The sequence below is a fragment of the Macaca fascicularis genome, chromosome 20 (genome assembly GCF_037993035.2).
Source record: "Macaca fascicularis isolate 582-1 chromosome 20, T2T-MFA8v1.1".
Lineage (NCBI taxonomy): Eukaryota > Metazoa > Chordata > Mammalia > Primates > Cercopithecidae > Macaca > Macaca fascicularis.
This window is the reverse complement of record NC_088394.1, coordinates 4,989,068-5,015,376: the sequence shown is the minus strand read 5'-3', so window position 1 is coordinate 5,015,376 and position 26,309 is coordinate 4,989,068. Positions and strand designations below refer to the sequence as shown.

Below are 26,309 nucleotides of genomic sequence, written 5' to 3'. Positions count from 1 at the left end.
GTAAAGACAGGCATAGGAAATCACAAGGGTATTGATTGGGGAGGTGATAAATGTCCATGAAATCTTCACAGTTTGTGTTCAGAGATTGCAGTAAAGACAGGCGTAAGAAATTATAAAAGTATTAATTTGGGGAACTAATAAATCTTCATGAAATCTTCACAATTTATGTTCTTCTGCCACGGCTTCAGCCGGTCCCTCCGTTCAGGGTCCCTGACTTCCCACAACACACCCATCTGTCCATCTGTCTGTCCATCCATTCATCTATCCACTTTTCCATTCATTCACCATCCATCCTTCCTTTTATCCATCCTTCCATTCATCAATCCACCCATTTATCTGTCCATCCATTTGTCCGTTCATCCATCCATCCATCCATCCATCAGTCCATTCTTCCATCTATTCATCCATCCATCCACCCACTCATCCACCCACACACCTATTCATCCACCCATCCATCCATCTAGTCATCCATCCACCCATCCATTCATCCTTCCATCCATTCATCCATTCATCCATCCTTCCATTCATCTTTCCATCCATCCTTCCATTCATCCACCCATCCATCCATCCATTGTTCCATCCATCCATTCACCCATCCATCCACCCATCCATTTATCTATTATGCATCCATCCACCCACTCATCCATCCTTCCATTCATCTGTTCATCCATATTTCCTTTCATTCATCCTCCCATTCCTTCATCCACGTGTTAACCCATCCATCATCCTTCCATTCACCCTTCCTTCCATCCATCCATCCATCCACCCATTTATTCATCCATTCATGTATTTATCCATCCATCTGTCCATTCACCCATTCATCTGCCCATCCATCCATCCTTCCATATATCTGTCCATCCATCTGTCCCTCCATTCATCCATACATCCACCCATCCATCCATCCATCCATATATCTGTCCATCCATCTGTCCCTCCATTCATCCATCCATCTACCCACCCATCCATCCATCCATCCATCCATCCATCCATCCATCCATCCATACTTCCACCCACCCACCTACCCATTCATCCATCTATCTATCCTTCCATCCATCCTTCCATTCATCCATCCACCCATCCATCCACCCATCCATCCATTCATCCATCCACCCATCCATCCATTCATCTGTTTATCCATCCATCCTTCCATTCATCCACCCATCCATCCATTCATCTGTTCATCCATCCATCCCTCCATTCATTCATCCATCCAGCTGTCCATTCATCCATTCATCCATCCATCCAATGGCTGCCCTAGGTGCTGGGGCTACAAAATCCCTGACAGACAGGAAACTGAGTAAGTTATGTAGATTATTAGAAGGTGGTAGATGCAATGGAGAAAAACCAGGGATGGAAGATGGGGAAGACCGACTAGGAGACAATATTCAATAATTCAGTAGGTGGCCAGGGAAGGCCTTATGAAGCTGGTGACATTGGAGCAGACTTAGAAGAGGAAGGAGTGAGTCAGATGGTTGTCTGGGAAGCATGAACAGTCTCAGCAGAAAGCAAAGCAAGCACAGGGGGCAGGAGGGGCCCTGAAGAGCAAATCCAGGGTGGTTGGACACAGTGGATGATGGGGAACATGGGACAGATGGGGTCACAGGCGAAGCAGGGCTAGAGGGCGCGGGCCTCTGAGTCACCATAGGATGTTGGCCTCTTCTTTGCATGAAGTGGGAGCCATTGGAGGGAGTGCGTGGAGTTGGGGTCTCCTGTTGCTCTGTTGCTGTGTGGGAAACACACAGAGGATGAGGGACAGAAGCAGGCAGCTCAGGAAGGGGTGACGTCAACAATCCAGCTGGGAGATGACAGTGGCTGGGCCAGAGAGCCAGCGGGGGCAGGGTGTTAAGAAATAGTTGGATTGAGGGTATATATTGAAGGTAAATGACAGGTTTAATTAAGGTTTTGGAGAAAGAAAAGAATCAGACACATTATTATTATTGTTGTTGTTGTTGTTGTTGGTTTTGGAGAAAGAAAAGAATCAGACACATTATTATTATTGTTGTTGTTAAGAATCAGACACATTATTATTATTGTTGTTGTTGTTGTTGTTGTTGTTGTTGTTATTATTACTTTGAGACAGGGTCTCACTTTGTCACCCAGGCTGGAGTGCAGTGGTACAATCAGGACTCACTGAAGCCTCAACCTTCCAGGCTCAGGCGATCCTCCCACCTCAGCCTCCTGAGTAGCTGGCACTACGGGTGCACACTACCACACCCAGTTCATTTTTTGTATTTTTGGTAGAGATGAGGTCTCCCTATGTTGCCCAGGCTGATCTTGAACTCCTGGCCTCAAGAGATCCTCTCACCTCAGCCTCACCGAGTGCTGGGATTACAGGGTGAGCCACCACACCCGGCTCTTTATTATTTTTGAAAACAGGTTTACTGAGATACAATTCATACGTCATGTAATTTTCTCATTTGAAGCGTACAATTCAGTCATTTTTAATATATTCACAGATACATGCAGGCATCAACACAGTCAATTTTAGAACATTTTTTATCACCTCGAAAAGAAACTCTGGGCCCTTTAGCACTCGCTCCCCAGTTCTCTTCCACCATCCATTCCTCCCTGCTCCCCCAGCAACCACCAATCTGCTTTCTGTCTCTATGGATTTGCCTATTCTGGACTTTCATATAAATGGAATCACACAATATGTGGTCTTTTGTGTCCAACTTCTTTCACTTACCACCATGTCTTCCAGGTTCAGCCATGTTGTAGCAGGTGGCAGGCTCCACTCCTTTCCATGGCTGGGAAATATTCCATTGTGTGGATAGACCACGTTCTGTTTATCCATTGATCTACTGATGGATAGTTGGGCTGTTTCCACTTTTCAGCTGTTGTGAATCACACTGCTCATAAACATCAGTGTACAGGTTTTTGTGTGGATATACATTTTGGGGACACTTTATTTATTTATTTATTATTTTTTTTTTTTGAGACAGAATCTTGCTCTGTTGCCCAGGCAAGAGTGCAGTGAGTGCAGTGGCGCAATCTCGGCTCACTACAACTTCCGTCTCGTGGGCTCAAGCCATCCTCCCACCTCAGCCTCCTGAATAGCTGGGACCACAAGTGTGAGCCATTACACTAATTTTTTTTTTTTTTTTTTGAGAGGGAGTCTTGCTCTGTCGCCCAGGCTGGAGTGCAGTGGCTGGATCTCAGCTCACTGCAAGCTCCGCCTCCCAGGTTTACGCCGTTCTCCTGCCTCAGCCTCCCGAGTAGCTGGGACTACAGGCGCCCGCCACCTTGCCCGGCTAGTTTTTTTTTTGTATTTTTTAGTAGAGACGGGGTTTCACCGGGTTAGCCAGGATGGTCTCGATCTCCTGACCTCGTGATCCACCCGTCTCGGCCTCCCAAAGTGCTGGGATTACAGGCTTGAGCCACCGCGCCCGGCCCACTAATTTTTTTTAATTTAAAAAATTTTTTATAGAGATGAGGTTTCATCCTGTTGCCCAGGTTGGTCTCGAACTCCTGAGCTCAAGCAATCCTCCCGTCTCAGCCTCCCAAAGTCCTGGGATTATAGGCATGAACCACCATGCCCGGCCTTACTTTATCTTAATATTAGAAATATCTTGTACGTTCTAGTACTCTCCAGCTTTCAGAATTCCTCCCACTGTGTGACAGTACATAGGCAGTCCATCAATAGTAGTGGAATGAAGGCCCTGCAAGCCTGAGGGGTGGGCAGGGTGGGTGTTTTTCTCTTCTGTTTTATTACTAATGAAACATGCCCAGAAATGTTTCAATACTTGCTTGAGGTCCCACTGCTGATTAGGGGAGAACACTTGGGCTCCTATGCTGATTTTCCACTCCTCTCTCTCTCCCTCCTCCTCTCCTCTCCTTCCTCCAAGGCCTGGGGTCCAGGGCTGTTCCATCGCTGTGCTCCTTGGGCAGCTCTTCCTGGCTACCAGAGTTCCAACCATGGTAGTTGCTGTGAGGGCCCCCGACCACCAGCTAATCCTCTCTCTGCATTCTCCTCCCAGGAATATCATCTGGCCGGGAGCAGGGCCAGCTATGCCCCCACCCATGATGGGCCTGGGGCTGATGGGCATCAGCATTTGTTGGCCACCTGTGGCCGTGGAAATGGATCATAGCTAGGAAGGGGTTCCCAGGGGCAGGACTGGTGCAGCCTCATACAGGCAGTTTCCTCCACCCTTTGTAACCTGTAGGTCTCTGAGTAGATGGGCTTAGATTGTCTCCCATAATCAAGGTCCAAGGATGGTGGTTCTCTCTTGTGTGTGAGAATCTTCTAGGAACTTATTTAAAAGGCAGATTCCTTGCTGGATATGGTGGCTCATCTTTCTATAATCTCAGCCCTATGGGAGGCCCAGGTGGGAGGATCACTTGAGCCCAGCCTGGATAACAGAGTAAGATCCTGTCTTTACAAAAAACATTTAAAAACATAGCCAGATATGATGGCATGCACCTGTAGTTCCACTACTCGGGAGGTTGAGGTGGGAGAATCATTTGAGCCTTGGAATTTGAGGCTGCAGTGAGCCATGACTGCCACCACTGCACTCCAGCTTGAGTGACAAAGCAAGATTCTGTCTCTTAAAGAAAAAAAAGGTGGATTCCTGAGGCCCCCTACCCACTCTGAGTTTGTTGCAGAGGCCTGAGAATAGGCCCCCCTTTTTTTTTTTGAGACAGAGTCTTGCTCTGTCACCCAGGCTGGAGTGCAGTGGCACAATCTCAGCTCACTGCAAGCTCCGCCTCCTGGGTTCATGCCATTCTCCTGCCTCAGCCTCCCGAGTAGCTGGGATTACAGGTGTGCAGCACCATGCCTGGCTAGTTTTTTTTGTATTTTTAGTAGAGATGGGGGGTTTTACCATGTTGGCCAGGCTGGTCTTGAACTCCTGACCTCAAGTGATCTGCCCGCCTCAGCCTCCCAGAGTGCTGAGATTACAGGCAGGAGCCACCGCACTCAGCCTAATTTTTGTATTTTAAGTAGAGACGGGGTTTCATCATGTTGGCCAGGCTGGTCTCAAACTCCAGACCTCAGGTGATCCATCTGCCTCAGCTTCCCAAAGTGCTGGGATTACAGGCGTGAGCCACCGCCCAGGATTGTACTTTTAACCAAGAACTCATAGAACAAATCCGCCAGGGACTGTACTTTTAACCAAGCTCCTCTGTGGTCCTTTTGCAAACAGCCCCCAAGCCATACCTTGAGAAGTGCTGGCCAGGAGCAAGGCTCATTACTGTCAGGTGCTCTCAGTGCAGCCAGCAGGTACTTACGGTGGGGGGATATCTGCCAGGCCCCAGCTGGACACCTGCAACCATCCTGGGGACAAGCCACAGGCTCCAGCCTCCAGAAGCTGCTCATCTATGGAGGGACACAGGTTAAAAGAAAAAAAAAAAAAAAAAAAAGGGCCAGGTACAGTGGCTCACGCCTATAATCTCAGCACTTTGGGAGGCCGAGGTGGGTGGATCACCTGAGGTCAGGAGTCCAAGACCAGCCTGGGCAACATGGCAAAACCCCGTCTCTACCAAAAATACAAATATTAGCTGAGCATGGTCGTGCACACCTGTAGTCCCAGCTACTCAGGAGGCTGAGACAGGAGAATCACTTGAACCCAGGAGGTGGAGGTTGCAGTGAGCTGAGATCGTGCCACTGCACTCTATCCTGGGTTACAAGAGTGAGACCCTGTTTTTTATAAAAAGCCGTCACATAGGGTGATGTCACATAGGTGACAGGTGCTGCAGGGACACAGAGCAGAGGAGGGGTCGGGAAGGCCTCCCAAGGGATGGGCCTCAGAGCTGAGATCTGAAATGTGAGCCGGGATTAGTGAGGGGCCAGGCCGGGGGAATGGGGTGGCAGCGGGTTAGGCAGGTGGTGGTGTGGGCTATTGAGAGACCTGTTATGGGTTGGAATGCATCCCCCAGAAGGATGTGTTGAAGTCCTAACCCCAGAACCTCAGAATGTGACCTTATTTGGAAGTAGGGTGGTTGCAGATGCAGTTAGTTAAGATGAGGTCATGCTGGAGTGGGGCTGGCGGTAAATCCAGTATGCAGGTGTCCTTATGGGAAGAGAAAAGACACAGACACACAGAGAAGGCTTTCTGTCGATGGAGGCAGAGACTGGAGTGACGCAGCCACAAGCCAAGAGTTGCTGGCAAACACCAGAAGCTAGAGAGGCAACGAAGGAGTCTCTCATGTGGGTTTCAGAGGAGGTGGCCCTCTTGGCACCTTGATTTGAGACTTCTGGCCTTCAGGACTGTGAGTGAACACATTTCCATTGTTTTACGACACTGAGTTTGTAGTGCTTTGTCACAGCAGCCCCGTAGAACAAATACAAAACCACATTCAGGCGTCAGTACAGGGATCTGGGCCTTTTTTGGCTAGGGCTGAGCAGGACCCTTTGGGCAGGCCGGCCCACTGAGCTCCTCAGACATGGGCTGGAGGTGGCCGTGTGTGGCTGTCATTGTTGACCAGGGAGGGTCAGCCCGGGGACAGCGAGTGTGGAATGTACACTTGCTCTAGCCCTGCCATGGCTTCAACCTTCCTGTCTTCAGGGGAGTCCCGTGGGAACTAGGGAGTAGGCAGCCAGGCCTGCTGTGTGGCCATGAGGCTGCTGAGGGAAAAGAAAAGAATGGAATAGGCCAGGCACTGTGGCTGTAATTCCAGCATTTTGGGAGGCTGAGGCAGGCAGATCATGAGGTCAGGAGATCGAGACCACCCTGGCTAACGTGGTGAAACCTGTCTCTACTAAAAGTACAAAAAATTAGCTGGGCATGGTGGCACGCATCTGTAGTCCCAGCTACTCGGGAGGCTGAGGCAGGAGAATCGCTTAAACCCAGGAGGTGGACGTTGCAGTGAGCCGAGATCGCACCACTGCACTCCAGCCTGGGTGACAGAGTGAGAGTCTGTCTCAAAAAAAAAAAAAAAAAAAAGCTCTCCTCTGGGCACCAGCTTGACACTACTGTGGCCTCCCTGACACAGCCCTCAGAGACTCACCAAGGGGCTGTCCTTTGTAGGAACAATAGGGGGACAGATGAGCAAGCCAGGGGCCCCAGCTCCCAGGGGCAGGGCAGGATGTGGGCATGCAAAGCTTAGAAACGTCAGGGAGAAGGGCAAATTGTATTTGTCTGGGCCCCCCATGAGAAGACTGCGGCCGCAGGGTCAGGAGACCTTGCCTTTAGTTCTAGCGTGGTCCCAGCGCACTTGGTGACTTCTGCAAGCTCCTTTTTCCTCTCTGGCCATTGGTTTCCTCATCTGTGAAAAGAAAGAGTTGGGGGCCGGGCGCGGTGGCTCAAGCCTGTAATCCCAGCACTTTGGGAGGCCGAGACGGGCAGATCACGAGGTCAGGAAATCGAGACCATCCTGGCTAACACGGTGAAACCCCGTCTCTACTAAAAAATACAAAAAAAACTAGCCGGGCGAGGTGGCGGGCGCCTGTAGTCCCAGCTACTCGGGAGGCTGAGGCAGGAGAATGGCGTGAACCCGGGAGGCGGAGCTTGCAGTGAGCAGAGATCGCGCCACCGCACTCCAGCCTGGGCGACAGAGCGAGACGCCCGCTCAAAAAAAAAAAAAAAAAAAAAAAAGAAAGAGTTGGGTTAAAGAGTTGGACTAGTTACTTTCTAAGTTTCTTTCTAGTTCTAGAGCCTTGAATGCAAAAATAACCATAAGGATAAATAAGATGAGACCTGGGGCCATGAATGCCAGGACCCCGCGGTGGGGCCCATCTGTCATGGATTCGGTGACACCCTCTGGGAAAGAAAGTGGAAAAATCTGGCCTTTTGATGTCTAGGCAGCAGTTTTTCCAGAAGGGTCTGTGAGCCGGGGAACACGGGGCAGGACATTTGTGTATTCTTGCTGCCCCAGCTCTGCCGGAGGCCTGGCCTTCCTCCTCAATCAACTCCGTGTAGACTTGGGAACCTCTGGCTTCTCTGGTCTCCCTGGCAGTTGTAGGAGAGACGGCTGAGGACACCTCCCTGGGTGAGCAGGTCGGGGGCTGTGTGCCCCATTGTCTGGCACTCTGGGTGTGGCATTTCCTCTCACCTGCTGTGCTAATGGGGACAGAGCTGCCGGTGACAGAGGAGCAGGGCCCCGAGTGGTCCAGCAGGCCGGTGTGTGAGGCTCTTGAAAGCCATGGAGACATCAGCTGTGATTTCACTTGTGCGGGAGAAGCAAAGCGCCGCTGTACTGGAGGCCAGAACTGCTCCTGCCCGTCTCTGCAGCTGAGCCCTGGCTGCGTTCTCCCGGCCCGAGTGGTTTCTGAAGGGCTGATTGTCTCACTCCCAGTGCTCCCTTCCCTGGAGGATGAGGAGGCCACACAGCACTGCTAATGACCTCCCTCCGACTGTGTTGCTGTCTCAGAGAGCTTTGAAGAGCCCTTACCAGCCCTCTGCCTTCAGAAAGGGCCTCCCTCCCATTCTCAGAAAGACGTGGCCCTTAGAATGGGTGTTTAAACTTCCTGAGTGCGCATTTGCGTTGGGGGTGAAGTGCGGGGTCACCTCACTTCAGTGAGTGAACAGAAGAGATGGGACGTGGTGGGGAGAGGGGAGGCCCCATGTGGCCTCAGATGTTGCTCGTGAATCAGGGCTGACTGAGGCTGGAGTCAGGGACTGCAGTGGTTAACTTTGGGATCAGCGAACGAGTTCCTGGCCCCTGGGAGTGTTGACAGCTCTGCCTGCTCCGTTCCCAGACCAGCCGGAACTTCACCAAGAGCGCAGGGCTCACCCCCGAGGCACCCTGCAGCTCCCGGCCTAAGCTGCCTCTGGCTGGCAGCCAGGGAGGAGGAGTCCCAGGCAGAAGGACGGCTCTGGGTCCCCTGACTGAGCCCCCAGACCCGGAGGGCTAAAGGAACAGTGTGAAGGGCCAGCTGGCTCGGCTCTTGTCTGAAGCTGGCTCTGCTTTGGCCCACTCAGCAAATTTGGGATTTGGCCTGGTGTCTTTGCTCTTCTAGGAAAGAATGATGTTCATAGCTGACATTTGTTGAAATGCTTTTGAGCACCACCTGATGTCTAAAACACTCTGACGGGGCTGGCAAAGCACGTATTGTTATCTGCGTTTTATGGGTGAATAAATGGAGGCTCGCTTGAGCCCAGAAGTTTGAGACCAACCTGGGCAACATAGTGAGACCTTGTCTTTACAAAAAATAAAACAATTAGCCAGGCGTGTTGGCGCGTGCCTCTGGTCCCAGCTACTCTGGAGGCTGAAGTATGACAAGCATGACAAGTAGGAAGGCTGCAGTGAGCCTTCATCGCACTGCAGCACTCCAGTCCGGGTGACAGAGCAAGACCCTGTTTCTAAGGGACAGGGTCTGTAAAAAAAGAAAAAGAGTAAGGGGCAGAACCCAGCTCTCCTGACTTCCAGGTGCATTCAGAGAGACCAGCCACTGTCCAGGAGGCCAGAGCCTCAGCCCCAGGAAGAAAGAAAAGATATAGCTGGGGGCCTGGCTCAGGCTAGGGAAGGTGTCACACCCACTTCCCAAGCTCTCACATTTCTCAAGAAGATTTCCTCCAGCTTCCCTGGATTGGGGATGGGGTGGGCCTGGATTCCTTGACCCCTTCACCTGCCAAGCTGGAGATGGCTCTGGCCTTCACCCAGGATAGCTGTTAGACTGAGACCTGGGGGAGCCAGGCTCCATTGGCTTCCAGTGAGTCTTTTCCTGTCTGGGGCCCAAAAGTTAGACCAGCACCTCCTCCCCACAGATCCCAGGGAGATTCGATTTCTTCGGACTGGGAGGTGGGGGGAAACCAGCCACCTGCCTCGGTCTGTCTCAGAACCCAGCCGGCATCCCTTTCTCCTTCCTTTCCCTTTCCTTCCCAGCTAGGCCCCTCTGAAGGGAGGCAGCAGGCCCAAGGCCTCCTGCAAGGATTTCTGTGCACTGCAGGCACGGCTGATCTCTGGAAAAATTGAGTGCTCTGTAGAGCATCCCTGCTAGTAATTGACTCACACTGAGGGGTTAGGATATCATGTTTTGTTCTTTCTGAGGTATTTGTCTTTCAAAAGTGAATAGTGGCCAGGCATCGTGGCTCATGCCTATAATCCCAGCACTTTGGGAGGTTGAGGCGGGTGGATCACTTGAGTCCGGAGTTTGAGACCAGCCTGGCAAACATGGTGAAACCCCATCTCTACAAAAAATACAAAAATTAGCCGAGTGTGGTTGCATGCACTTGTGGTCCCAGCTACTCAGGAGGCTGAGGCAGGAGAATTGCCTGAATCTGGGAGGCGGATGTTGCAGTGAGCCGAGATTGCACCACTGTACTCCAGCCTGAGCCACAGAGATGCTGTCTCAAAAAATAAATAAATACATAAAATAAAAATAAAATAAAAGTCAATAGTCATGTATACTCATGACTCCTCCAGGCATCAGTGACAAGCATGTATATATATGATGGTTGTGGGATTTCTGGTAATTTCTTCCTACCTCCCAAACCAAGAATTTCCAGGCATTGGAGGTAGAGTGGGGAGTGAAGTTATTCTGTCAATTCTCAGGACTCTATGGACTAAAAACAATTGTGTTGAAGTCTTAATCCTTTTTTTTTTTTTTTTTTTTGAGACAGGGTCTCGCTCTGTTGCCTAGGCTGGAGTGTAGTGGTGTGGTCAAAGCTCATTGCAACTTCAAACTCCTAGGCTCAAGGGCTCCGTCAACCACAGCCTCGCCAGTAGTTGGGACCGCAGGCACACGCCACCATGCCGAGCTAATTTTAAAATTTTTTGTAAAGATCAGGTCTTGCTTTGTTACCCAGGCTGATTTCAAACTCCTGGGCTCTAGGGATCCTCTCACCTCAGTCTCCCAAAGTGCTGGGATTACAGGCGTGAGCCACGGTTCTCGGAGCCACTGCGCCCCGCCTAGAACAATTCTTTTTAAAGAGTGGAAGAGGGTGGGCTAAGAAATCACTGCCCTAGGGTAGACTTAGACATTGGTTGGCCCACTGCTGGGAGAGCGTCCATAGAGAGCTGAGTTCTAGAAGTAGACTGCTGCCAGCTACCTTAACTAGCACCGTGGCCTTGGGACAAGCACTTATCAGGGTTTTAGGGTTTTGTTCATGAGTGAAATCATACCAGTTAGTCTACGAGAAGATCTCTCTGGACTCCCAAATCCCAAGGTTCTTTCCGATTGCTGCCTTGGTCATTGTGCCCTGTCATACTTTTGTCATTGTATCCTATTCCCTGGATGACTCATTTTAAGGGCTAGAGTCCAGCCAGGGACAAGCTGTCCCAGTGGGATTAGCCTTGACTTTAGGAGCATGGCCAGGAAGCCAAAGAAACCTTCCAAGAATGGCTGCCTCAGCCCCTGCACTCTGGTCGCCCGTGTTGGGAGAAGAGGGAAAGGCTGAAAGAATGGCGGAAGAGGACCTCAGGGGTCCTGGGAGGATGCAGACAAGCCTTCCTCCAGCCAGAATTTCTCTTCTTGGGTCCTTATGGGTGACGGCCTTCTGCAAAGTTGTCCTAAGACTTCATCTAAGAAGTGGAAGAGGCTGGGTGTGGTGGCTAATGCCTGTAATCCCAGCACTTAGGGAGACTGAGGTGGGTGGATCACCTGAGGTCAAGAGTTCAAGACCAGCCTGGCCAACATGGTGAAACTGCGTCTCTACTAAAAATACAAAAATTAGCTGGGAGTGATGGCGGGCATCTGTAATCCCAGCTACTTGGGAGGCTGAGGCAGGAGAATCGCTTGAACCCAGAAGGCAGAGGTTGCAGTGAGCCAAGATCGCACCACTGCACTCCACCCTGAGCAACAGAGTGAGACTTTGTCTCAAAAAAAAAAAAAAGGTGGAAGAGCAAGAGGTCCTGAGCAGTGAATGTTTACTCAGTAGGATAAAGTCAAGGAAAGACAGGACACCGGAAGAGGCTGCTGGCCCACGTTTGCCCAGTCCACGAGTGTTCAGAGACAAGATGTAGAACAAGGAAGGGGGCAGGCTGCCTGTTCTGCGGTGTGAATTCTGTTTTCTGAATCGCTCCCTGCTACAATGAGATACAGCCAATGAGAGCCAAAGCGTGGGGTAGGGAGTGGATGGGGGCAAGACATGGGGCTCATGTATATGCCATAGCTGGTGCTCCTCACCCTCTGGGACAGATGAACCAGACAGAGATTTGGAGAGTGATTCCTGCCCCCCCCCACCCCCCGCCCCACCTCCGTGGGGATTTTATTACTAATGACTCATTTGCATAACTGTGTGTGAGTAATGGCCAGAGGTATTTTACTTACGCATGACTTTGGACTTGCTAGCTCTGGTTCAAATGGATGAGAAGTCATGTGGAAGAATAACTTTGGCAGGTACTTGTTAGAAACATGTGCTAAGGAGACTTGGATGGGCTGGAATAGAATCAACATTTGATTCCACGAAGGCACTGAATACATTCAACATCCAGAGGTGGGCTCAAAACAGGTCCTGACCTCTATTCTCTCCATCTCTAGTTTCAACTTCAAGACAGAGCTTCCTGGCCCTTGGTACTAACTATATTTAGTGCAGAGGGTCTGAAATGCTGGTGTTCTGTAGAATCCCCTTGTGAAACACACAGATACACGTTGACCCAGCCCCAGAAGCTGGGTATCTGGGCTTGAACAGCTCAGCAGGTCATGGTCACTCCCAGGGAGCTTTGCTCCGTCTCTTGGCCTGAGTTCCAGCCCATCCCTGGAATGAGTTGTGAGGCAAACGACCTGACTTCCGTGTGTCTGTTTCCTCATTTCAAGAGAGGTTAACAACCCTTGCTTTTTCTGCCTCAGAGGGCTGCTAGGAGCATCAGAGAAGAATAAGCACAGGAAACTACCTTGGAAAGATGGAGTCCTACGTGAGGGAAGGAGATGACCCAGCTCAGAGCCTGGCATGTGTGGACTGGCAAAGTGAAAATATGCTGTAAGGGTGGCTCACACCTGTAATCCCAGCACTTTGGAAGGCTGAGGTGGGAGGATCACTTGAGGCCAGGAGTTCGAGACCAGCCTGGGCAACATAGTGAGACCTCATCTCTACAAAAATGAAAAAAATCAGCTAGATGTGGTGGCACACGCCTGGAGTTCCAGCTATTTGGGGGGCTGAGGTGGGAGGATCCCTTGAGCCCAGGAGGTGGAGGCTGCAGTGAACTCTCATTGTGCCACTGAACTCCAGCCTGGGCGACAGCAAGACCTGTCAAAAAAAAAAAGAAAAAAAAAAAGATGCTGTAAGCCGGATGTCTTGGGATGTTGGAGAAAATAATGGACAGGAGGCTCTAGACAGATACTAATATTCTGAGGGAAGAAGCAAGGAGAGTAAAGGAGCAGGACTTGCCAGTCTCCCTCCAATATTTCCCTGTAGACACTGGGGCACACAAATTCAGCGAGAGCAGGAAGTACAAAGCAGGTGGCTGTCTCTGCTGTTTGATCTTTCCTCACCCCATGAGTCACTTTTATGGAACCCTAGCACTTCATGGTGAAGTTCACCTCATGGTGAACTCCGTGGGGGCAGAAAGAACTCCAGACTAAGGGTCATAACTTGGGCTCTGTCCCACCCCTGCCCCGATCTTGGGCGAGTCTCTGAAGGTCTCTGGCCAGAGCTTCCTCCTTTACAGTTGGACTCACGAGGGCCCTTGGCAACTTCACAGTCCTCTGAGTTCATGTAAAAGTGCTTTGGAATGAGACAGAGCTGTAGAAACAAAATCAGGGCGTTTGGTTGGTGGTGGAGAGAGGAGAGAGGGACTGAGCCTGGGGCTCTGTGAGGCTGTAGGGCTGGTGGGAGCTGCTGGAAAGCTGGCCCCCCGAGAAAGGCTGGTGGCAGAGGGGCTGGTGGGAGAAGCAGGATTGGTGTGTGTCGTGCTTGGCCTGGGTGTGAGTGGGGCTGGGGCCTTCCCATGGTCTCTGGGCAGAGTTGGGGCCTGCTATTCCTGTGCCCTGACGTCAGTCCTGGGCCTGGCCTGGCCGGAGCCAGGGCGGCTACCCTGGCAGGAGCACATACAGTGCGGCACTTCATGTCCCGGGATAGACCAAGACTCATCTTACTGGGGATTCACCTCTCCAGGGTGTCCTGGGTCCTCTGCGGCCTCCCTGCCCCAGGGCCAATAGGGTGCTTCGGCAAGAGGCGAGGGAGGCAGAAAAGACACCAGCCTTGATTTCCCAGGATTGAAGTGAGATGTCCTGGGATGGAAGTGAGTGTAATCAGAGGCTCCCACACCTCTGTCTGCGTCTTCAAGAGGAGAACCAGGTCCAGTGGCACAGCTGCTTCCTGGGGACTGAGCTCTGGGGCCTAATGGGACAGCTTGTTTCATTGAGAGACTTTCTGTTGAAACAGTTATTTTTAGCCTGGGAAGAAAGGTCATAGTGTAAGAAGCCATTATCCTCAGTCCTTTTTACTCCAAATTGTTTAGCTGAAGTTCAGGGGAAGCTCGGCCCTAAGTTGTGAAAACCAGGGAAGAGCTTGAATATAAATGTGCATACATGCATGCACATGCCTCGCTTCCTGCCCAGGGCCCAGGAGTGGAAACACACAGCAGTGTGAAGGTCATGGTCATGGTGAACCCCCAAAGTCTGGAGTCTTCATCCCCCTTGGGACTATGTGGCCCTCTCACCTTTACCAGGGAAAAGGGCTTTTGAGACTGTCAGAAATGTTATAGGACATCAGACCTAGAGTTCATTCAGCTCAGTATCATTATCACCACTATCATCCTCATCGTCATCATCATGATCATCACCATCGTCATCATCATCGTCATCATCACTATCATCATCATCACCATCATCATCACAACTTCATCATCAGCATGGTCATTACCATCATCATCATCATCACCATCATCACCATCACGATCCTCATCATCATCATCATCACCATCACGATCCTCATCATCATCGTCACCACCATCATCATCACGATCCTCTTCATTAGCATGGTCATCACCATCATTGAAGGGCAACAGGAGCCCATGGAAAGGGCTGGATTCCCAGAGGAGAAGCCTTAACCACTGCTGTTCCAAAGGCAAACGCCAGGTCCTAGGAGACCCACCCCAACGTGGGAGCCCACAATGGGGATCCTCAATGGGGTGGGCCTGCGAGTGGGGAGGGCCTGGGAACTGAAACCTGGGGGTCAAGATTATTTGATTTGGTAGTTGCAGTGGTTTGCAACTTTGTGTGTTATCTAAGAACTTTTTTTTTAAATTTAATCTTGATGCTGGTGCTATACCCTGGATTATTTAAATCAAAACCGCAGAGAAAGGGAAGTATGGGACCAAAAACCAGGTGATTTCAACATGCAGCCAATGCTGAGAATCGCTGGCTGAGGGGTAGTTTGTGAGGTGGTGTAGCCCAGCACTTCTCAGACTATAATGTGCACAGGACTCGCCTGGCCATTTTGTTAAAATGCAAATTCTGATTCAATGGGTCCGGGCTGGAGCTTAAAAGTCTGCATCTCTAACAGGCTCCCAGGGGATACTGTGGCTCTGAAGTCACATGGCCCAAGCCAATTATTAGCTGCGTGACATTCAACAAGGGCGTCAATGTCTCTGGTTCCAGTCTTCTCGTCTGTAAAAATAGGGATATGAGACTGGGTGTGGTGGCTCACGCCTGTAATCCCAGCACTTTGAGAGGCTGAGGTGGGTGGATCCCTTGAGGTCAGGAGTTCAAGACCAGCCTGGCCAACATAGTGAAACCCCGTCTCTACTAAAAATACAAAAATTAACCTGGCATGCGCCTGTAATCCCAGCGACTTGGGAGGCTGAGGCAGGAGAATCGCTTGAACTCAGGAGGTGGAGGTTACAGTGAACCGAGATCGTGTCACTGCACTCCAGCCTGGGTGACAGAGTGAGACCTTGTCTCAAAAAAAAAAAAAAGGAATATGAGTAATACTCATTTTACCAAAACAAGTAAGATTAAGAAAATTCAGTATGATGAGGATACTGTTTTATATATAAAGTGCTTAAGCATTGTCTGGCAGGCTGTATCTCAGATATGTACATACAGATGTACGTCATGTACACTATACGTGTCCTGCTGCTCAAAGGACAGTCAGTCTCCTCTGATTAAACCAAGTTCCCAGCATAGATTTTTCTGCAGGGGTGGAAGGCAGAGAGATAGAGATATAGGTGAAGGAGTCAGGACTTACAGGTATGTAGGTGGTGACGAAAGATTAAAATGAGCAACACTCAGCTCCCTGTCCTGTCCCCCACAGAGAGACCAGGAATTCTTATCAGTACCCAAATCTAACTGCGGACCTCTTCCAGCACTTTCTGTGGGTCAGGCAGGGTCCCAGGCCCTGGGAACACAGAATTAAATTGGATTCCTGTAAATCAGGAGCCAGGACCAGTACGGAGCATGAGCCTTGAGAGAAGGCGTGTGCAGGCAGGAGCAGAGGTGCCGGCAGGAAGGGCTTCCCTGTGCCCCGCTAAGCACAGCATGGCATGCAAGCCTGGACAGGCGCTGGGCAGTTCTGGGCTCTGGTCACCCATTAGCTGCCTAGTAGTGACGTATCTGGGGCAGGACAAAGATCTCTGGACTTTCACTAATTCAGCTCTAAAATCTTTCTGACAGTCATAAAGCAGGTTAAAGGGCCGTGCATATGAAAGTGCTGGGGGAAAAGTTGTATATTTCAATCCACGGGGCTCCTCTGTAGTAAAAGGCACCAAGCTTCACATCTTTCTGAGTTTGACAGCAGGCTGGCTGTCTATGGGAACTAATGAGAAAATATTTGCTTCTGATCCCTGGAGGCCGCCCCAGCTTTTGGGGAACAAGGGTGGGCACCCTGAGGGAGAAGGGGTACCCCAAGAAGTGACTTTTCTTTGTGGGAAGGAGAGATGGGAGTAGCAAGTGGTGGCCTGAGAGAGGGGGGTTGTCTGCATCCAGCAGATAGGTGGGGTGCTCTTCCTCAGAGAGGGGCCTTGAGAGTCCAGGGAGAACAGAGACCGCCTCAGCTGCCCCGAGGCATGAGCCTGTGGTCCCCTCATCTCCATGAACCTGCAATGTCCCCCATAAACAGACCCTAGCCTGGGGACAGGGGGTAGAGGGGTGGGCCTAATGGGCCCCATTTTCTTTTCTTTTTTTTTTTTTTGAGATGGAGTCTTGCTGTGTTGCGCAGTCTGGAGTGCAGTGGCGTGATCTTGGCTCACTGCAGCCTCCACCTCCCGGGTTCAAGTGATTCTCCAACCTCAGCCTCCTGAGTAGCTGGGATAACAGGTGTGTGTCACCACACCTGGTTACTTTTTTTGTATTTTTACTAGAGATGGGGTTTCACCATGTTGGCCAGGCTGGTCTCAAACTCCCAATCTCAGGTGATCTGCCTATCTCAAGCTCCCAAAGTGCTGGGATTACAGGCATGAGCCACCACACTTGGCCTTTTCTGACCCCATTTTCCGAACATATTAAACTTGATCCTTGACAGAGGTCTCTGGCACAGACAAGGCCCCTACTCTTCTCTCTTCCTGAGCCCTCCACTCTCTGGGTTAAGCTGCAGTCCCGTACAAGGGGATCCCCTTGGAAGGGGTTGGCCACAGCCTTCGGGAAGCCAGGCCCGGCCTGTTTTGGATATCTCCTCCTCAGGCCATGTGCCCTCTAATCTAAGGTAGGGAGGCCAGCAAATGCCTGCCCTTACTGGGACAGGGTTAGATGTGTGACTTAATAAGGTTGAGAGCCACAAGTAATCCCCTAAGCACTGTGCCCTGTAACCTAAGATTATCCCGCCTGCAAACACCTGTTTTCACTCCTTTGCTGAGAGCAGTATTAAAAGCCTGCTGGTTAATGATGGTAGGAACTGCCACGAGCTGGGATGCACAGGCATTTGTCCCATCTTGGAAGCATCTCCAAGGTTGAGCCCGGCTGCACATGCCCATGAGCAAGGATGAGGAAGGACTGGAAGGGCTCATCCAAGTTTCCCTCCCTATACAGTCATCAGGACCAAGCCGGGAAGGTTGAAGGTCAGGGCCAGGGTCGCGGGGGTTCTCGGGTTAGCACAGCTGCTCACTTCTTAGTGATGGACAGTGGGTCAGTCCTTTAACTCCCTGATCCACAGTTTCCACATCTTGGGAGGGAGGCAGGATAACACCTATTCCGCTCTCTACGTACGAGGTAGTCCTGAAGACCTAGGTTGATAGGCGTAACACTGCACACCAGGCCAACACCACATCCCGGAAGACGGGAGCTGGGTTGATGTAGACTCTTTTGAGAAACACAGTCAGTGCCAACCCTGTGAAACTGACCAATCATGTTCTAATCATTTAGAACTGCAAGTCTCCGCGTCGGGTGGCACAGAGGATGTTGGCAATTTGTTGGAGAATCATTTCTCTGCTGGAGACGCAAGTCTAGAGGAGAAAGAAAGGGCGCTTTATGCAGACACAGCCCCTCAAGACAAGAAACTGCTCCTTCACTGCCCAGATGGCAGGGAGGCTGAGAGCCCCGAGAAGACCCCCGTGTCTGCCCCCGGCCCGGGCTCCGATCCTGAAGCCAGCCTTTCCAATGCCTCAGCCACAGAGTCACCTCCACCTGGGGAAAAGGACAACAGGGACTCTGCGGGGCCTGGGGAGGAAAAGAATGGCCCACCAGTGGCAAGCGCCCTCCCTTCAGGAGGGGCCGAGGGGCCTGTGGAAGAGGAGTGGCCAGAGCCCCGTTCTGGAGAGGGAATAGCAGAGGAGGAGACTGGGCTTGGGCTCCCCACGGAGGGAGCTGCCAGTGGAGAGGCAGGAGAACAGGCTGGGGGCCATGAACTCCCTGAGGAAGTCCAGGAGGTCCCAGGGGACAGCCCGGTGCAGGAAGCAGTGGCAGGGACAGCAGAGCCGGAGGCAGAGGGGGCCTCTCCTCGCTCGGAGGGTGATGGGTTCCACTCACTGAACACAGAGGCCGAGGGCAGCCCTGGGCCTGGCCAGGAGCCTGCAGTGCCAGAGGGAGCCCCTGATGTCGCGACTATTGTGCGAGAGTCGGAGCCGGATATTGACACAGAAGCCAGTGAGGGCACCGAGGACCAGGGGGAGCCCGGCCCAGCTGCAGAGGCCAGTGCAGAGCCTGGGGGCGCCCAGAGCGCCAAGGCAGGGGACACTGAGGAGAACCAGGCCCCAGAGATGACCGAGGAGGACGCAGATGAGGCCTCCTCTGAAGAGGAAAGTGGCAATGGAGGTGAAAGCGAGGAAGAAGGAGGAGTTCCCTCTGAAGAGGAGTCTGAAGAGGACAGTGGCGATGGGGCTAGCTCAGAAGAAGCAGAGGGCACCTCCGAGGAGGCCACGCAGACCCAGGAGGCCGAGGAGCCCCAGGAAGCCAGGGTACCCCAGGAAGGCAGGGATCTCCAGGAAGCCGAGGAGCCCCAGGAAGGTAGAGCGCCACAGGAAAGCGGGGAGCCCCAGGAAGGTGGAGCGCCACAGGAAAGCGGGGAGCCTCAGCAAGGTGGGGATCCCCAGGAAGCCAGGGAGCCCCAGGAAGGTGGGGATCTCCAGGAAGCCAGGGAGCCCCAGGAAGGCAGGGATCTCCAGGAAGCCGAGGAGCCCCAGGAAGGTGGAGCGCCACAGGAAAGCGGGGAGCCCCAGGAAGCCGGGGAGCCCCACGAAGGCGGAGATCTCCAGGAAGCTGGGGAGCCCCAGGAAGGCGGGGAGCTTCAGGAAGCCACAGGAACCACAAGCCACAGGGACAGAGGGGCCCAGCCTGGCTCGGAGGAATTGAATACGGAGTCCGTGGGCAGTGAGACCCTGGACATGAAGGCAGAGGAGCCTGAGGAGGGACATCAGGGGAGGGAGAGTCCCATCATTGCTGCCCAGGGTAGGAATTAATTCCCTAATAGCAACCCCGTCCCTTGGGCAGCTGCATTCTCCCTGGAAGTCTTGTGTGCAGGGGACAGGCAGGGACAGAAGAAGGTGGCAGAGGGTGGCAGGCCCTTTTCAGGGTCCCGGCCCAGGGAGGTGCCTTCAGGCTGTGCATTGGCTGCTGGCCTCCAGTTTGAAAGGGGCAGTGAGAGGGGTCAGAGGGGCCCCCAGAACCTCCCTTTAGGGTCCCTGATGCGCCGTAGCCCATGCCATTGCCTCAACCTAAAGGAGCAGGGAGCTAATGGCATGATCGGTGCCCTGTGATTGGCGGGTGGAGGGACGTGCAGGGAGTGGATGGGGGTGGGTTGGGAACTTCCCTGATGATTCCCTTAGTGGGCTAGGACTGGGGTCTCCCCTTGAAGACTAGGCTGTAGGAAGCATTGCAGAACCAGGACCGAGGGGTCAGGATCATGAGATGAGAACTCAGGCTGTGACCACCATTGTCTCTCAAATGCCCACCTAAAGCCGCCAAGGCTGCCCTCAAAAGTCTGGGGGCCAGGAGCAGAGGGGGAAGGACAGGGCCGAAGCTCTCGGGCAGTGTGAGAATGGCAGCCGATGCGAGGGTCGGTCAGGCACCTTCATGGCTGCATCTGCTTAGTGCATGGACTTAGACCAGGAGTGGGGCTTTCAGGGTAGAGGTCAAGGTCAAGTCTTCACTCTCCAAGATGGCTTCCCCACAGGCTTTCTTGCAGAATTCATTTACATCCTTTTTTCTTTTTCTTTTTTTTTGACAGGGTCTTGCACTCAGGCTGGGGTGCAGTCGTGCAACCATAGCTCACTGCAGCTTCTAACTCCTGGGCTCAAGTGCTCAAGCGATCCTCCCACCTCAGCCTCCTGAGTAGCTGGGACTACAGACATGTACTATCACGCTTGGCAATTTTTTTTTTTTTTTTTGAGACAGAGTCTCGCTCTATCGCCCAGGCTGTAGTACAGTGGCGCGATCTCAACTCACTGCAAGCTCTGCCTCCCGGGTTCACGCCATTCTCCTGCCTCAGCCTCCCGAGTACAAATTTTTTTTGTATTTTTAGTAGAGACGGGGTTTCACCGTATTAGCCAGGATAGTCTCGATCTGACCTCATGATCCGCCCACCTTGGCCTCCCAAAGTGCTGGGATTACAGGCTTGAGCCACCACTCCCAGTCAATTTATATACTATCTACATACTATTTATATACTACCTGTCAGGAATTGTACTCCATAAGGGCGGGTGTGTGCTGTGGTCAGTCAGCTCCCTATTCTGGGTCTGGGGTTGGGGCTGCCTGGGACTGGTTTAAAGAGTCACTGTCATGAGATGCTGCAAGAGGCACATGGACTCTTTTTTGGTTCTCACCCCTAGTGGAGCTGGCCTCCTTCTGCCCCATAAGGCCCGAGTCCACCCCTCTTCTACTCGCCTAAAATCCTCTGTGCAGGCAGCCTGGGAAGAAGCGGCTGTGATATCATAGGCTCAGGAACGGGAGCCTCCCTCTCCCTGGGAGCCTGCAGCAGGCACCCACATCACTTGATCTCTGGGTGAGAAGCAACAGTTGCTCCCCTCAACACACACACACACACACACACACACAGATCCACAGACACACGGACACACAGATACACAGATACAGACAACAGAGAGACACAGACAGAAATATACACACGGATACAGAGATACAGACACACAGAGGCACACACATAGATACAGAGACTCACAGAGTCAGACACAGATACACAGACACACGGACACACAGATACACAGATACAGACAACAGAGAGACACAGACACAGAAATATACACACAGATACAGAGATACAGACGCACAGCGACACAGAGACACACACACACGTAGATACACACAGACTCACACAGATACAGAGATACAGAAACATACAGACACACAGAAACAGACCCACATATGCAACACAGACATGCACAGGCATACACAGACACAGAGACACACAGACACAGAGATCTACACAGAGACACATAGAAACACAGACACCGAGACAGACACAACACACACACAGACACACACACACTCTTCAGTGGCCCTCCCAGCCGTCCTTCCCACACGGCCAGTGTGATCCTGATGAAATGCTCATGTGGCCTCGGCGGCTGCCTGCCTGGAGCCCTTCACTGGCTCCCATTGCGCTTGGGATGAGACCTAAAGCCCTGTGGAAGGTCCTGCCCGGTCAGGCCTGAGGACCTCAGCAGCTCCCCAGCACTTAGGCCTCCCTGACTGCAGCCGGACTCCCCTTCTCCTGCTTCTTGCTAAACAAGGCTCGTCTGGGGCTTTCGCAGAACGCTTCTCTCCACCCTTCACCTAACTCCCTCCCTGAGCAGAGACCTGGGGAGGCTTTCTGTGACCCTGCTGCTGAGACCACTGGTGCAGGCACACCCTGAGCCCCACTTAGCTTTCAGAATGTTTCCTTCTGTGGCCACCTCATCATCTGTAATGATTACATTTTATTATTATTATTTTTATTATTTTTGAGACAGGGTCTCCCTCTTTTGCCCAGGCTGGAGTTCAAGCCAAAAGGCATTCTCCTACCCACCCCCAAAGCCTCCAGAGATGTTTGATGTTTTAATTTTTTGAGACAGGGTCTTGTTCTGTGACCTAGGCTGGAGTGCCATGGAGTGATCATGGCTCACTGCAACCTTGACCTCCTTAGTTGAGAGAATCCTCCTGTCTCAGCTTCCTGAGCTGAGACTATGGGTGTGTACCACTGCCTGGAAAATTTTTTTGGTAGAGATGGGGTCTTGCTGTGTTGCCCAGGCTGGTCTCAAACTTTTGGGCTCAAGTGATCCTTCCATCTCGGCCTCCTAAAGTGCTGGGATTACAGGTGTAAGCCACTGCACTCGGCCCCAACGTTACTTTAAAGACTATCATCTCTGACTCCGCTGGACTAAGAGCAACTGCCTAAGGGCAGGAGTTGTGCCTGTTTTGGGCACCACCGCATTCCCAGCATGATGCTCAGTGCCTGGCATGGCGAAGGTGTTCAATGCATATTTGTTGAATATATGAAATAAATAGATAAGAAGGTTTCTGCAGGTTGAGATGTGGACCAGCTTCCCGAATGTGAATACATTGCACATGGAGCTTCATAGAGTTTGGATGATTAAATTCCTTCCTAAAGGCAGAACTCAGTCCAGTGTAACTTGGCAAGACCCCGCTGAGCCCCTGCTTGAGGTCCAGCCTTCGTCTGCCTCGCCGGGGCACAGAGCTCAGCTGGCTGTTCGCTTGGCCCTCACCTGGCTGTCTGCTTCTCTCCACAGAAGATACGGAGGATGCAAATGAAGAAGCCCCACTGAGGGACCGCTCCCACATCGAGAAGACCCTCATGCTGAATGAGGACAAGCCATCTGATGACTACTCTGGTAACCAGGGGAGGGAGATGTGCCCAGGGCTGGGACAGCCCAGCCCGCCAGGGCCTAGGCAGACTCCTGGAGGCTCCTGAGAGCCAGGGCACGCTGGGGCTGTATCTTGGAGGCCGGAGGGGACGTTGGGGAAGAGGAGAGCTCTCAATGTGGGAGGCTTCATGGAGGAGGCTCTGTGAGCGGGGTCCAAGCCTCGGGGTTTCAGGTGGGCACAGAGGAGGAAGGGCCGTCCAAGCAGACGGCCCAGTGTGGGCGAATCCAGTGTGGCCCCATGCTGTGCGGGGAGGATGCTTAACACACACCCATCTCCTTTGCTGTGATTTTTAGTTTATAAAGCCATGTCACGTGTGGTATTTCATTTTATCTTTGAAACCCAAGGACTGCAGCAGGGCTTGTCTCCTCTTAATCAATGAACCACCTAAATGGAGCTCAGGCTGGCAGCGATTTGCTCCTGCACACAGCTAGGGGGTGGCGGATCGAGGGGTAGAGTCTCGCTAGCCTGACTCGCCACCCCATGGGCCTTCCTATTGGTGCCTCCCTCCTACTGTGGGCTCCCAGCAGGGAGCTTCCTCTTAGAAAGAGGCCACCTGGATTATCTGACCCACCCCCGGGAGTGTCTGGAAGTACAGTGACAGGCCAAGGCCAGGGCCAGGGTGCCGTTCTGCAGGCCTGCTGGATGCTGGGCCTCCTTGCCTTCTAAGCCTCAGGGAGCACACACAGAGGTGGGCGACAGAGATGGAATTCTCATCCACTAAAGAAAGGGCTTGCAGTGAGGCTGCAGACCGAGACAAGGTTTCAGACACCTATTGAGGTGAGGAAGGAGGAGAGAGGTTTTAAAAAAAAACATCGGCATAGTGGCTTATGTCTGTAATTCCAGCACTTTGGGAGGCTGAGGTGGGTGGATTGCTTGAGCCCAGGAGTTAAAGCCTGCAGTGATCTATGACTGTACCACTGCACTCCAGCCTGGGCGACAGAGCAAGATCCTGTCTCTAAAAAAATAAATAAATAGGCCAGCCGGGCGCGGTGGCTCAAGCCTGTAATCACAGCACTTTGGGAGGCCGAGACGGGCGGATCACAAGGTCAGGAGATCAAGACCATCCTGGCTAACACGGTGAAACCCTGTCTCTACTAAAAATACAAAAAAATTAGCCGGGCGTGGTAGCGGGCGCCTGTAGTCCCAGCTACTCGGGAGGCTGAGGCAGGAGAATGGCGTGAACCCAGGAGGCGGAGCTTGTAGTGAGCCGAGATCGCGCCACTGCACTCCAGCCTGGGTGACAGAGCAAGACTCTGTCTCAAAAAAAAAAATAAATAAAATAAAATAAATAAATAAATAAATAAATAGTCCAGGCGCGGTGGCTCAAGCCTGTAATCCCAGCACTTTGGGAGGCTGAGACGGGCAGATCACGAGGTCAGGAGATCGAGACCATCCTGGCTAACACGGTGAAACCCCATCTCTACTAAAAAATACAAAAAACTAGCCGGGCGAGGTGGCGGGCGCCTGTAGTCCCAGCTACTCAGGAGGCTGAGGCAGGAGAATGGTGTAAACCTGGGAGGCGGAGCTTGCAGTGAGCTGAGATCCGGCCACTGCGCTCCAGCCCGGGCGACAGAGCGAGACTCCGTCTCAAAAAAATAAATTAAAATAAATAAATAAATAAATAAATAAAATAAAATAAAATAAACAGCTCAGGAGGCTTTGGGGGTGGGTGGGAGGTTTCTGTGGGTTGAGATGTGGGCCAGCTCCCCAAACGCAAATACATTGCACAGTCCCTGGGCTGCAAACAGCGCTTGCTCCCCACCAGGCAGGGGTGGAGCTGCCCTGGGTGGTGAGACCCCTCCACAATGGAGGAGCTGCCTGGATCGCACCTGCTTAATGCTCTTCCCTTGGCCCTCTCTGTCTCCAGCGGTGCTTCAGCGGCTTCGGAAGATCTACCACTCATCCATCAAGCCCCTGGAGCAGTCCTACAAGTACAATGAGCTCCGGCAGCATGAGATCACAGGTAGGACATGAGCTCATAGGTAGGGCACGAGATCACAGGTAGGGCATGAGATCACAGGTAGGACATGAGCTCGTAGGTAGGGCATGAGATCACAGGTAGGGCATGAGATCACAGGTATGGCACAGGCCTGTTGGCGGGGTCGCACCACTGACCAGCCCGTACTCCCCCGGTGCCCACACAGGTTCAGGAGCTCGTTCATGACGTGTGCGAGGACTCACGGGTCTGGGTCTGGGCTCCCCCTGGGAGTTGGAAAGGACGACACCTCCACCACGGAGCTACCCTGTCACCAGCAGAGCGCGATGCTTTCCCAGGGTGTTACAGATGCATTTTGGTTTTAAGCCTTTATGCTCCAGTCATGCACATTTGAGTTTTCAAGGGCAATGATGCCAATTTCGATCCCTCCTGTGCTGGAGAGCCACAGATGCCCCCTGTCTACTCACAGGTGGTGCCTGAGTCCTCTGATCACTCCGTTCCTTCCCCTCCTCCTATTGCCCTTCCTTTCTGCTTCCTTTGGGCCTGGATTCTTTACAAAATTGGTTTTCAAAATAATAAAAATAAGACACACTTGTTGCAAAAAATTCAAATAATGCAGAATAGTATATGTCGAAAAATAAAAATTCTATTCTTGACCTCCAACTTCTTTAATTCGACTCCCAGAGAAACCCATTGTTATAGTGAAGACTTCCAGGCATTTCCTCTTCATGTGTGAACACACAGATGGATGTCATTTTTTGTTTTTACAAACATGGGATCCTGTTACATGAGCTGTGTGTGTGTGGAGTCCCCCCTCCTTCCCTCTGACAGCTGTGTGCTCTTCCCCTGCGTGACCATGCCATGCTCTGGAAAACCAGCACCTTCCCGGTGGCTCATGCCTGTAATCCCAGTGCTTTGGGAGGCAGAGATGGGAGGATGGCTTGGGCCCAGGAGTTTGAGATCAACCTGGGCAACATAGTGAGACCCTGTCTCTACAAAATATACAAAAATTAGGGGCGGGCATGGTGGCTCACGCCTGTAATCCCCGCACTTTGGGAGGCCGAGGCGGGCAGATCACGAGGTCAGGAGTTCGAGAACAGCCTGACCAATGAAACCAAAAATACAAAAATTAGCCGGGCGTGGTGGCGGGCAGCTGTAATCCCAGCTACTTAGGAGGGTGAGGCAGGAGAATTGCTTGAACCCGGGAGGCAGAGGTTGCAGTGAGCCAAGATCCTGCCACTGCACTCCAGCCTGGGCAGCAGAGCAAGACTCCATCTCAAAACAAACAAACAAAACACACGGAAAAAT

General features: G+C 52.1%; 1 protein-coding gene across 16 annotated transcripts in view; it reads left to right on the top strand.

Moving 5' to 3' along the window:
- Positions 1-26,309, top strand: part of SRL (sarcalumenin) — a 67,060-nt gene that overhangs the window by 28,970 nt on the left and 11,781 nt on the right. For 10 of the 16 annotated variants that reach the window (XM_045383075.2, XM_074028743.1, XM_065536909.1 and 7 more), the window contains 2 exons: positions 22,930-23,031; positions 24,933-25,028. In XM_045383075.2, coding sequence (XP_045239010.1) covers positions 22,995-23,031; positions 24,933-25,028 — 133 coding nt within the window. In that variant the 5' untranslated portion in view covers positions 22,930-22,994. Of the gene's footprint in view, positions 1-6,038; positions 6,208-18,115; positions 19,637-22,929; positions 23,032-24,932; positions 25,029-25,209; positions 25,655-26,309 lie in introns of those variants that run through there. The other 6 variants (XM_074028740.1, XM_074028739.1, XM_065536905.1 and 3 more) reach the window with 6 other exon arrangements.